Source organism: Etheostoma spectabile, chromosome 2 (assembly GCF_008692095.1).
Source record: "Etheostoma spectabile isolate EspeVRDwgs_2016 chromosome 2, UIUC_Espe_1.0, whole genome shotgun sequence".
NCBI lineage: Eukaryota > Metazoa > Chordata > Actinopteri > Perciformes > Percidae > Etheostoma > Etheostoma spectabile.
The window spans coordinates 16,489,545-16,501,708 of record NC_045734.1 but is presented as its reverse complement, the minus strand read 5'-3'; the positions used below and the strand labels follow the sequence as shown (position 1 = coordinate 16,501,708).

The 12,164-nt window shown below is 38.4% G+C and overlaps 1 protein-coding gene across 10 annotated transcripts in view; it reads right to left on the bottom strand.

Moving 5' to 3' along the window:
- Positions 1–5,000: 5,000 nt before the first annotated feature.
- Positions 5,001–12,164, bottom strand: part of smarca4b (SWI/SNF related BAF chromatin remodeling complex subunit ATPase 4b) — a 21,738-nt gene continuing 14,574 nt past the window's right edge. For 5 of the 10 annotated variants that reach the window (XM_032500425.1, XM_032500434.1, XM_032500472.1 and 2 more), the window contains 9 exons: positions 10,951–11,211; positions 10,776–10,853; positions 10,434–10,652; positions 10,040–10,320; positions 8,637–8,745; positions 8,375–8,476; positions 7,568–7,700; positions 7,160–7,299; positions 5,001–6,810 (listed from right to left, as the gene is read on the bottom strand). In XM_032500425.1, coding sequence (XP_032356316.1) covers positions 6,775–6,810; positions 7,160–7,299; positions 7,568–7,700; positions 8,375–8,476; positions 8,637–8,745; positions 10,040–10,320; positions 10,434–10,652; positions 10,776–10,853; positions 10,951–11,211 — 1,359 coding nt within the window. In that variant the 3' untranslated portion in view covers positions 5,001–6,774. Of the gene's footprint in view, positions 6,811–7,159; positions 7,300–7,567; positions 7,701–8,374; positions 8,477–8,607; positions 8,746–10,039; positions 10,321–10,433; positions 10,653–10,775; positions 10,854–10,946; positions 11,212–12,164 lie in introns of those variants that run through there. The other 5 variants (XM_032500442.1, XM_032500452.1, XM_032500463.1 and 2 more) reach the window with 5 other exon arrangements.

Sequence of the window (12,164 nt, the reverse complement as noted above, 5' to 3'; positions counted from 1 at the left end):
CCCCCCTCTCTTCCTCCCAAAACCGGTGTGTATTTCTGTGTGTGTGTGTGTGTGGTGTGTTTTTTGTGTGGTGTGTGGTGTGTGTTGTGTTTGTGTGTGTGTGTGGTGAGTAAGAAGGAGCTGAAAGGAAGAGGGTGAAAAAAATTGACTGACAGAATTAAAGTCTCTAAGAAGAAGCAGCACTTTTAAAGTGTTACAGAACAGAGATGGGAAGTAACGAGTACAAATACTTTCTTACTGTACTCGAGTAGATTTTTCAGATATTTTTACTTTACTATTTTTTATTTATATTTGTTTTATTCCTTACATTTTACACGAATATAGGTACTTTCTACTCCTTACATTTTACAAAATTGGCTCGTTCTTTAGTTTTGTACAGAAGGTTGTCTATCAGGTGTGATTGTGAGTGCTGTCGGAATAGCACGGACAGCGCCTCACACCGCGAGCAGCGCACAACGCCACACCGGGTATAAGTGAGAGAAAAGAAAAAGAGACTAGCTGTCCGGAGGATAATCAGTTGAGATTGTGTGTGTGTGTCCTTGAGAACTGTCAGTCATATAACTTATGTTGTTTGAGATAGTACGCATGTAGAATGACTCCTGTGAATGAGCTGGGGAACTTCTTCATTAATGTCTGTTTTAATTCAATTTTATACCTTTTTTTTCTTTCCAGAGCCATATTTGAACACCACACACACACACAAGACACACACACACACAACAACACACACACACACCCACACACACACAACACACACACACCACACACACACACAACACAGATTCCTTTAATGTTAAGGAAATATTAAAAAGAGAAACTGGATCTGTGAATTTTCCCAGAATCACAACTGAATCATACTTCTACTCAGTCAGAATCTATTAACCTGGAGTCCCAGTCTCTGTCTTATGATCATATATGGGATGTTTCAGGCCTCTTGGCAGACATCCACTTCCAATGTAGCCAACAGCATATAAAGAGCCTTTTTTCCATGCCCATTGAAGTTTCTCCACGTGCTCAGTAACTTGTGTGGTCCAGGTAGCTTTCCATAAAGAATGGTTGTCATTTGCAAGGCTACTTTTACTTTTATACTTTAAGTAAATTTCCACGCCTGTACTTTATTACTTTTACTTGAGTAAAGAAGTTAAATCAGTACTTCTACTTTTACCAGAGTATTTTTTAACACAAGTATCTGTACTTCTACTTGAGTAAGGGAAGTGAGTACTTTTGCCATCTCTGTTATAGAAGCACCATAATGTCACCAGACCACAGCCACGCCAAGTCAGGATCAATGTAATGATGTAACATAAAAAAAAGGCAGAAGAAAGAGAAATGACAAAATAATAATTAGGCTAATAAATAAATAAATACATTCTCTCTCTCTCTCATTAGTTAATGGTAAAGTTGTAGTAAAGCCAGTAATGTAATGCAATGATGGTTTCCAGCTTTCATATAAATGTAGGCCTAGCTGGATTTAACATTTGGTCACTTTGAAGCTCATACATCTAAATATTTGAATAAGGAAGTGGTCCTTAGTTATCCTAAATAAACCAAACAAAGTGTCAGCAGCTCTTTTCTTAGATGTGAGACAGCATCTACTGACGCTTGCTTTTAAGAATGGATGTTTGAAAGTCAGGTATAGACTATAGCCTACTCTGTAGCATCATACATCACTGAAGTAGACCTGGAGTATTCAAATGTAAAACATCAGGTTAATATATATATAGTCACATTGTGTTCCTTCTCAAAAGCAAACAGAACATTTGCAAAACAAAATATCCCCATTAGTCATGATGCAAAATGTCTTGGAAAGATGATACAGATACCTCTACTGTAATTTTTTTAGCATTTCCAAGTGATATTCACTGCTCTATCTAAAATGCTCTATCAGTTATTTCTTCTCCAGTAGCATTATTTCTGCTCATGTATGTAGCGCCCAAAAGATAAATCCAATTCCACAGTGTCTCAGAAAAGTGATTCCCCCACGTCTTTCTTAATGCATCAGATTGTTTTACATGGAGACTTTAGTGTGGATTCCGATACAGTGTGTGTGTGTGTGTGTGTGTGTGTGTGTGTGTGTGTGTGTGTGTGTGTGTGTGTGTGTGTGTGTGTGTGTGCGTGTGAAGAGGGGAAAGACCTTAGCCATTCTCCTGGTAGAAGCAGAGAGCTATGAGAGGTATTCCCGGAATGTCGAAAAAATGTCTGGATTACAATTTCTGCTCCGCTCATCACCATCACTACACACACCATTAACAGACCCACAGAGAGGCACGCTGTAAGTGTGATGTGTATGTATATGCATGCACAGTACATATTTCAGCTGTGCACGATTTAGTAAAACATCAACTACCCTGACTTCCGAAAAACAAGTGAGTCATACTAAAAGACTACATCCTGTGTAAATATCCCCTCCATCTGAGATCCCTTAAAAGTATGCCCTTTTCACTGCAGTTATTTTTTAGTTGTCATAAAGCATGTGTCATTAATAATATTAACCAGGGCTCTATTCTAAGTATCCCAGTAAGTCGTGACAATGTGACAGTGAGCCAGGATACCATCACTTTTTTCATTACTTACACCTGTGCTTTTCAGAATGAGACATGTCAAATTGTCTTCTGTGAAAAAGGACGGTTGTATTATCTCTAACCAACTCTAACCACCAAGTTTAAGGATGTTGTTTTTATTTTACCCTGAAAAATTGACATTTTGGAGACATGATTTCATCTGAGAGAAGCAATATGTTTTTACAATATTGGCCATGAATCCTGAAGTTATTTGGTAAAGACTGCTTAAACACAAAATGTGCATCGAAGCAAATACAAAATAATGATTTCTCCATATACTTGTTTGAACACTAAAAAAGCTTTTATATATATATATATATATATATATATATATATATATATATAAAATCTTTTTATGTATATATAAAATTTATCTGATTTCAAGGGTTTCAATTTGTGTCCCAACTTGTTTCTACTCTATGTATATGTGTGTTTTATGCTTGCATACATATGTTTTGGTCTTTGTGAAATACATTGGTGCAAACTTTTTTTTTTTAATAAAAAAAATGTTGCTTTTAAAGTGCTAAATAACTAATAATAAAAAATGTAAACTTAAACTAAAAAAGACAAATGGGCATGGATGTTACTCCTTTACATTCTGTTTGAGTCATCAGAGTAGAGCTTTTAGACAGTTGTCCACCTTATGAGCAAAGCACAGAGTATTATACACTGTATGTGTAAAATCCAATACTACATATTTTAACATCTCCAGAAAAGTTTCAGCGAAACCCTGATTCTGATGCTGCCTCTCTGTTTGTGGGGACTTTGGGAGCTGCCCACACCCCCACACTGTCAGAAGCAAACACTTCGACCCCCAACACAGACCTCGCTGTTGAGGTTCTTTTAAAACCACACACAGCACATCCAAACATGTGCCAAGATCCCTCCTCCTAATGGACACTGTGTAATCAACATATTTGCCAGCCAACAAGCTTACAAAATAAACATAAATATGAGGGGTATAGCAAGGATGTTTATATCATCTGGATAAAGAGCTTCTGTATTCATTTATTTACATGCCTTACTGAGAAGTTTAATGTTGATTTTATATTTCTTGTTATGTTGGAGGCCATGTTGGAAATAAGGTCAAGTTGGGCCAAATCAACATTTAAATGTAATAAGTGTAAATAAATTTTACATCGCAGTGTCTAACATTTCTTTTGTGAAAAGCTTAAAATTCAAGGACAGATTTGAGAAAATAATAAAAATACAGAAGGTTTAATTAAAAAGGGCGTCTTGCAGTGAAATGGCAGACTGACTGGTGTTTGTATTAGATCTCCTCCTAATGGTCAAAGAGTGCCATGACATCTGACAGACTTCATGTCAGAACTCTGAGCTGTTTTAAAGGCACAATGAGTAGAATTTCCCTAAAAACAAAATAATCCCTCCTAATCATCACCTATGACCATTAGAGGTGTGTGCCTGAAATGTGAAGCCTAGTTTGCTAACAAGGCTTTATTGCCCCCAAAAGATCCAAAACAAATCTGATGAGAGTAAAGTAAATGTGACTGCAGCAGTGCTTGTAGTATTTAAATTAACTTTCTCATCACAGATGACTAAAGCAAGCCTCTAAAAACATAAAAACCTTTCCTTCTTCCTTAATTACCTCCAGCTATTAGGAATATAGTCAATATATCCAAATACAGTAACTGTAACACAGAGTTTCCCTTCAGGGATCAATAAAGTATTTCTGATTCTGATTCTGATACATCTTGCGTAGTAACATTTATTTAAAAGGTTATTTTCATTATTAAAGGAGAAATCCGTTCAATTTCAATTCCTAGCTCTGTTTGTAAATTTAGAGTGGTCAGTAGAAAGAAAAATGATACCAATTGCTGCTGCCTACCCCATGTTATCCTCCTGCTAGCGTTAGCAAGGTAAACAGGGCAAGTTTTAAACGTGTTTTAAGCCTCTAAACATGTTCAAAATGTCATTTAAAAGGCCTACCCATGTGAAGTGATGCCTTCCAAGTGAACACAGCGAATTTGACTGCAGTAGATGTGACAGAAAGGCATAAAGGTTGTGTTTATTCAGCCAGTGTACATACCTGTTAATTTGAATTTGTTTTCCATTGAAGTTCACACTAGTCAAAACATGCCTTTTTGTCAAATCTACTGCAGTCAAATTCGCTGTGTTCACTCGAAAGGAATAACTGCACATGGCTAATATAATGACATTTTGAGCATGTTTAGAGGCTAAACACATGTTTTAAACTTGCCTTGTTTAACAGAACTATGTATTGAAATTGACTGAATTTCTCCTTTATTATTTCTTGATCGTATAAAATTTCCAAAAATAGTGAAAAATGCTGATCATTCCCAACGTTGTCAATTAACTTGTTTTGTTCCACAATTTATCAATTCCAAAAATAGTCACAGATTCATTTTCTGTCGGCTAATCAATTAATTATTTCAGCACTATATCACACAGACGACAACATAAGCTTTTACTATGATTTATTGTTACGTTTTGAAATCAGCAACGATGCCCACAACACAACACAGACAGGTCATAATAATTTAGTGGAGAAAATGTTGATGCTTTGGTTGTATTTTGTTCACTCTATTTACCTACCCTAATGAAAAAAGTACAGTACTGAACTTGTGAGCTGTACACACGTGCATTGACACACTTTTTTATGCTCTAAAAAATACTCTGTACAGTATATCCAACACTGTCCTGCCATGAGGCATTCACAAGCAGAGAGGAGCCACTGTCCCTCTGGTCCTTTGTCTTAAAATCAAAACCATAAAAAGTGCCAAAGTACATACATCAAAACAGTTCTGAAATCCTAAAGTCACCACACAACAACTGAAGGAGAAACAGTTAAAGTTACAGTACTCATTGATGAATTACGACCTCATGATTCTTTAAGTCTACAATCAACAGTTGTAAGTGCTTACAGTATATTGGAAGTGTAACAGGTACGCAGCAGCAAGGTTGATTTTATCCTGTACTTTATATACAGTGACCATGACCCAACTCCATTAAACCTCAGTCAAATAACTGTGGTGAGTTGCTAAAGAGCTTCTGAGAAGTCTGGAAACACCCTGCGCCCACAGCAAGATTCCAACTCAAACAGTGAGCCCCGGTCACAAATATGTGATGTGCATACACCTCGGCAATCACAGTGGCTCCAATGTGGCTGAGTGTTATTTGCAACATATCGCCACGTAAAGCAGAGGCAAAACATCAGGTTTGTATGTCCAGAAGCAAGCTAAAGTAAGGTAATGTTAGGTAGTAGCTGGGTGTAAACAGCTCTATCTGAAAACATTTACTGTTTACATTCAATGTTGTTTACTTCACTTTACTGAATCTGCCAAATCTAATGTCTCAGGATAGCTAAGGACTCGTTTTGTAATCCCAATATGTCCAAAACAAATAATTTGGATAAATATAGAAAATGAAATGTCTTGTTATGTCAGAGTTGAACTTACTGTACATTTAATCCTCTTAAACACGGTTGGGGTTAGTTTTAATGGCATTAAAGCATTGTATAAACATTTTATAATAAGTGATTTATAACACACTTTAATGTACTTGTAAGCAGATATAAGCATTTATTAATGTATTTGTCAACAGCTATTACTCTGCTTGTGGTCACCAATAAGTGGAGGCTGGTTTATAAACAGATAATGCTAATATTGTAAACCAAGTTGTAATAATATAAAATGTGTCTTCATAGGAGAATTAAAATTACTGTATTTATATACTGCTTATAAATGGTGAACAGGGAACAGGGATGGCTTCAGGGCATTTGCAGTATTTTTTCTACATTGAGCTGAATCCCAGAAGGGATTTCACACTTATACACTGACAACATTCTCATTAAAACTGATTAAAAACCCTCCTGCAATTGCACAAATAGGTTAAAACCTCATTTGATCCCTTTGTGTTTAGACTTTTCCAGACTAGGCTTCAGCAGAGAAACAGAAAAAGTTTAATGAGGTGGTGTGCATAGTCAGATTGATCTGTGTATTTTATGATATTGTATGTATACTGTTTTTATGTGATGTCAATATGACTAATCAAATAATATGTATGTCTGTTTCTGTATAGAATGTATTGCAAACCACCCTTCTATTTGAGTCCTATGATATTTGACTGAGGATGGATGGAGTTGACAGAGGCATATTTTATTTACTGTAAATGCAGTGCTTTAGTTGGAGGAAAATCCCTTTATGTCCCATTCTCTCCCACATTACAGTACAGTTCAGGACTCCTCGTCAGTGGCACTGGGGGAACGCTCCTGGAGAAGAGATAAAAGAGAAAACTAGAAAATGTCTAGAATATTCTTTTATCGGCAGCCCAACCCACATCGGAAAGAAAAAAACACCTGATAAGACTGATAAAGTTGATGAACGGATGATAATCATGGTATGTGTTAAGACTTTTTTTAATTCAGGCCATTGTTGTAAGAGTTCATGAGAAAATCATGAAAAAAGTTTAAAAAACAGCATCCCGTAATGGGAAGAAAGTGCTTTAAAATTCCTGAGTACACACCAAAAACTTTTATTTCCTCATTACCAACTTTTCATCAGGTTTAACTGAAATTCCCCCACCCACCCACACAAACCCACCCACACACAGTGAATTACCTCTTCCTGCTCATCCTCAGAGTCGTCGTCACTAACAACAGGTTTGGCTCTACTGCGTCCTGATCGTCTGCTGCGACCCTTCCGTCGATCTCCACCTTTATCCTTCTTTCCCAGACGGATCTTCACTTTCACTGAGCGAGCTGGACACACACACACACGTAACATGTTTATGGTATAAATAACACTAAGACTAATCTAAAGCGTGAAAAGGCACTTTCTGTTTTTGAAAACTAGTGTTTTCAAAACAATACAACTGAAGGTGAACTTAAGTGTCTGTCTTGAGCAAAACATTATTGACGGCAAAAAGGACATCACAGAACATTCTTACAACTGACAAAGTGAATCACAAATTAACTAAAACATGAATTGCATTTACAAATAACAACAAACTAAAATGGACACGCTTACATTCAGTCTCTGATCCTTCCTCCAGCTCGTCTTCCTCTTCCTCACTCTCCCCTCCTTCACTTTCCTCCTCCTTCTCGATCTTTTGCCTCAAGCTGGTAAACACTGACTGGAGGACAATGGAGTCTTCATATATCTGCTCACATGAGAAAAACATGGCAGAAAACAACCGTCCCTTATCATCATCAGAAGCAAGACAAGCTTAACATCGCCATCATTAGACCCTCCATAGTGGGCGCCAGCTGACAGGAGCCGTTCCCCGGTAGGATAAACAACTTCAACGAGCCAAGTGAAATCTTATTGGCCACTTACTTTTAGTAACCACAATTCATATATGATTACTAACATTTTAGCATTTTATGGTAAAGGAGACAGACAGAAATAGTTGTCTGCCATGCATGATAAAGGCATCTGGTGGGCCAATCAGCAACAAGATGCATACTAGCAGTTATAATACATAGCAGTTATAACTTTAATGACCTTTATTTAAAGCTTTCTGATCAATGAAAACCGCGTATATATAACAAAAGAATACAGTTAAAAAAATGTATAATGCCTTCCAAGTCTCTCCAATCAGACTTTTGGCATTTAATTATGGTGCATCAAGCCTTCAAGTTTCCTAAATATAGGACAAGTAGTGGCTGGGATATAAAAAAGAAGACAAAAAGTTATTTCTGTAATGGGTACAAATCAGACATTCACCAAGTGACAGGTGTACAAGCTACTCTCAGTGAACAGTACACTTTAGAGACAAAGACATCAGGTGTTTTTCTGCGTCCATGAGTAAAGATTGTAAATAGTAAGTCTCACCAGTGATCCCTCCAGGTTGAAGGTCTGAGCATTTTGGAAGAGCAGCATGACGTCCCTCTCCAGGTCACCCAGACTGCGATAACGATGACCTCGAATCCTCTCCTACAGTAAAGACACAGCATGTCCTGTACATCACTTAGTAACATGTGATGTGTATCTGTTAACCTATACATTTTCTTGTTGTCTTTTTTTGTTGTATGAGCGATACTTTGCAGCTGCAGTAACCAACTTACCCCAAAAGAATTTTTTTTTCTGATCTAACCTTGATCTTCCTGAAGTCCACAGGCTTGCGGATCAATTCGTAGTACTCCGGCAGCTCTTTTCGAGATGGCAGCTGGATGAACACCTCGCTTAGCTGACGCCCACTGGCGCTGCAGGAAATGGCATCATCACTTTTTGAATTCATCAAATGAAATGTCCCTTTGTTCATTTATTCTACTTACACACTATATGGGTGAAAGACAACTTTCATAATCTCTCTGATCAATGAACAAAACAATGAATAAAAACTTTAGCTTAAGAGTTCAGACCCATCACTGTTTTCCAGTTTCTAGTTAAATTGTAGATTTCACATTTGTTTGATAAACCTTACATTACATACATTTTACATTACTTTTTCCTTAAACCACAGCCCCATGACTTCATAAATAAAATACTGTCTGCGAACACATAAAAGCCAATTAATAAAAGTTAGTAAGAGTTAAAGCTCTCAATCGGTAGGTCCGCATAGCATGCATTTAAATTCTAAAGTCCAGCCAGCAGTGGTACAGACATTATATACATATAGTACATGCATTATTGGTGACTATTAGATCATTTCTATGCAATTATTGTGCACTCGACTTCACTTTGTATGCATTTAATGCCATTTGTGTGACATCTGATAGTTTAATTCATATACATGTTAGCATAATTCAAAATGTCTGATTTAGTGATATTAATTTTTTACCTTTCAATGAGAGCAGAACAAGTATTATTTGAAGCTGTGGTGGAGAGGAGGTCGCTGAACAAACTGTTATCTATCATGGATAACCCTGACCATCTCTCCACCCCACACTGGTCCAACAGAGGAGCAGCTTCTCTAAGAGGCTCCGACAGCTTCGATGCCGCACGGACCGCTACAGGAATCATTCATTCCAACACAATAACACTTTTTAACACGTCATCACGGGTGGTAGATGAGACTTTTGGACACCACACTACTGCACTAATGCAACCTGGACATTTGGTTTATTTAAATTTACTTTTAGCATATTATTTAAGCAGTTGCACATTTTTGTCCCCCATCCTGTACATATTCAAATATTTGTTCTTTTTACTTTATTCGTATTATTATTTCATGTATATGTATGTATGTATATTTTCCTAGTATTTCATTTACACTTATATTTGTGCTTTGTGACTGATTTTTGCTGCTGTTACCAGGAATTTCCCATTTTTCTTGGGATCAATAAACATCTATCTATCTATCTATCTATCTATTATTTCTGAAAATGTGTGTAAGCTGTTGTGAAAACTGGTGAGTTTTCTCAGTTTCTACAAATATTTAAGGAAGTGCTTCTCTTTTGACCTTAAGTTGTCCTAAAACTAAATGATGATGGCTACAACAGAGATGAGTACATATTTTAATGTCAGTGTATAAGCACCACAAAACTTGTGAGCTACCTGTCTTTATACTTGATGACAGCGTCCACAATCTTCCTCATCTTCTTTGTGAGGGCAGGGGGGTTGGGGGAGAGTTTCTCAGCAGGTGGTCGCCCCCTCTTCCTCTGCCTCTTCCCATCTTCATCTTTGTCCCCTCGACCTCGTCCTCCAGAGGAAGACGAGGGACCAGGGAGATCTAGGTCGCGGTCACGCTTCCTCTTGCGGGTCGTCTTTTTGTGACGTACCTCTTCCTCGATCTCCTCTAGTGTACCCTCCTCTATCGCCTGCACGGGAAACACAGACTGAGAGATTAAAAGAAGAATCAACCCTTTACTCCAGGAAGCGAAGAAGTTTTATGTTGTATTTAAATTCAATGTCTTTTTCAGCTCTGCCCTTGCTGCATGAGGCTAATAACCTTGAGCCACTGCTTCTCCGTCAGTGAATCGCTGTAATCCACCTCCTTCCGCTGTCGTGAACCTCGTCCAAACATTTTCTCCTCTTCCTCCTCGCAGGTCAGCCGTTCAACCTCAGCGTCATCCTTCATGATCCAAGTGGGCAGCTCGTCCTCCTCCATCAGACGAGGTTTTCGCCGTGGGTTACGGGCATCCTCGCGACGCCTGTCTAGATCCATACGCTGAGGGAGGAAGAGGCAGAAAAAAAGGGCCACGGAATATACAGTATGTAGGGAAAGGATTTTGGTTAAGTCAAGGCTGTAGTTAAAGACTTGTATGAGATATAGTTTATCTTCAACACTGACCATGAACTGATCAAACTCCTCCTCACTCCTGGCAATCATCTGGTTGACCGTCTCATCATCTGGCACCTCATCTTCCTCCTGAATACAGCAAACACACATTGGCAATCAGAGCAATAAGCAGGCTCACTCTTTAAAATTGTGCTTTTGATTGTTTCTGGTGCACGCACACACACACATTAATGCGTAGACAGACTTCCTGACCCCAGACCTCGTCCTGCTCCTCGTGTTCCAGGATGGCCTGCAGGAAGGCCCTGCGCTCGTGGCTGGAAGACTTTTGATCAAACATGCCAGCCTGTATGACCTTTTGGTCCACGTTAAGTTTGTACTTGGCAGCAGCCAGGATTTTCTCTTCAACACTGTTGATTGTGCAAAGACGCAGCACACGCACCTCGTTCTGTTGACCGATACGGTGGGCTCTGTCCTGAGCCTGCAGGTCCTAGAGAAGAACAAAAGCCCTGTTCACTCTAGCAGACCACCAACTCAACTGATGTCTTCTGTGGCATTCTTAAATGGCGTAAGCTGGCTTTTTCTACAACATTTGAAATCTGAAAATACTGCTAGCTGGGTACGCTGTTCAGTTCCTCGCCCAAATTCCAGTTTTACAGTACTTTGTGTTTGACTCTTTTTTTAATGATGCATTTATATCAAATACAATGCAAGAAATCATGGCGCTCTGTGATTCAAATCACAAGCTAGCAAAGGTTCAATTAGCTACTACACACACAGCGCTTCAGCACTATTCTCTTGTTGAATCAAACAAACTGACTACTAGTAACCAATATTGTCTTTTCTCAAAACTCTGGATTCTGAATCTGAGGTCTCTTTGTTGCTGTGTTCATGTCTATTGTTATGTGTAAGTGTCCCCTAGACACTAGCCTCTAACACTTTTTGCTAGCAGGTTTCTCTATAGGTTCGGAATAGATATTTGGCAACTTGTGTATGCCGTATGGTTACTAACTCCTTGCCTGTTCAGTCTGCCGTTTCATCTTTCTCTGTTCACCCGACAATGCTTTTCTAACTTTCTGCTTCTTTTCTTTTGCCGACCTAGCCATGACAATAGTGTGCAAAACTCTATCACTACCTTGTTCTTATAGCTAGCTGGTACCTGTGTGTGTGCAGTTCCATCGAGAGACGTGATATCACGAGATACCACATATTGGAAAGTTGCAAGGGTGTTTTTTTCTCTCACAGGCGCTAGGGGGAAGCAAGACTTTCACTGCCCAATGTCAGTCGAGTGCAGATTTGAGTTGCGCATGCATCACTTTGCCTACAAGATGCTAACAAGAAACTTTTGTAATGTCAATACAACAAAAATTTACCTATTTAACAAATTTCGTTCACTGCTGGCTACAAGTTAACAATCAAACACAACAAAGGCTGTCACTTGAA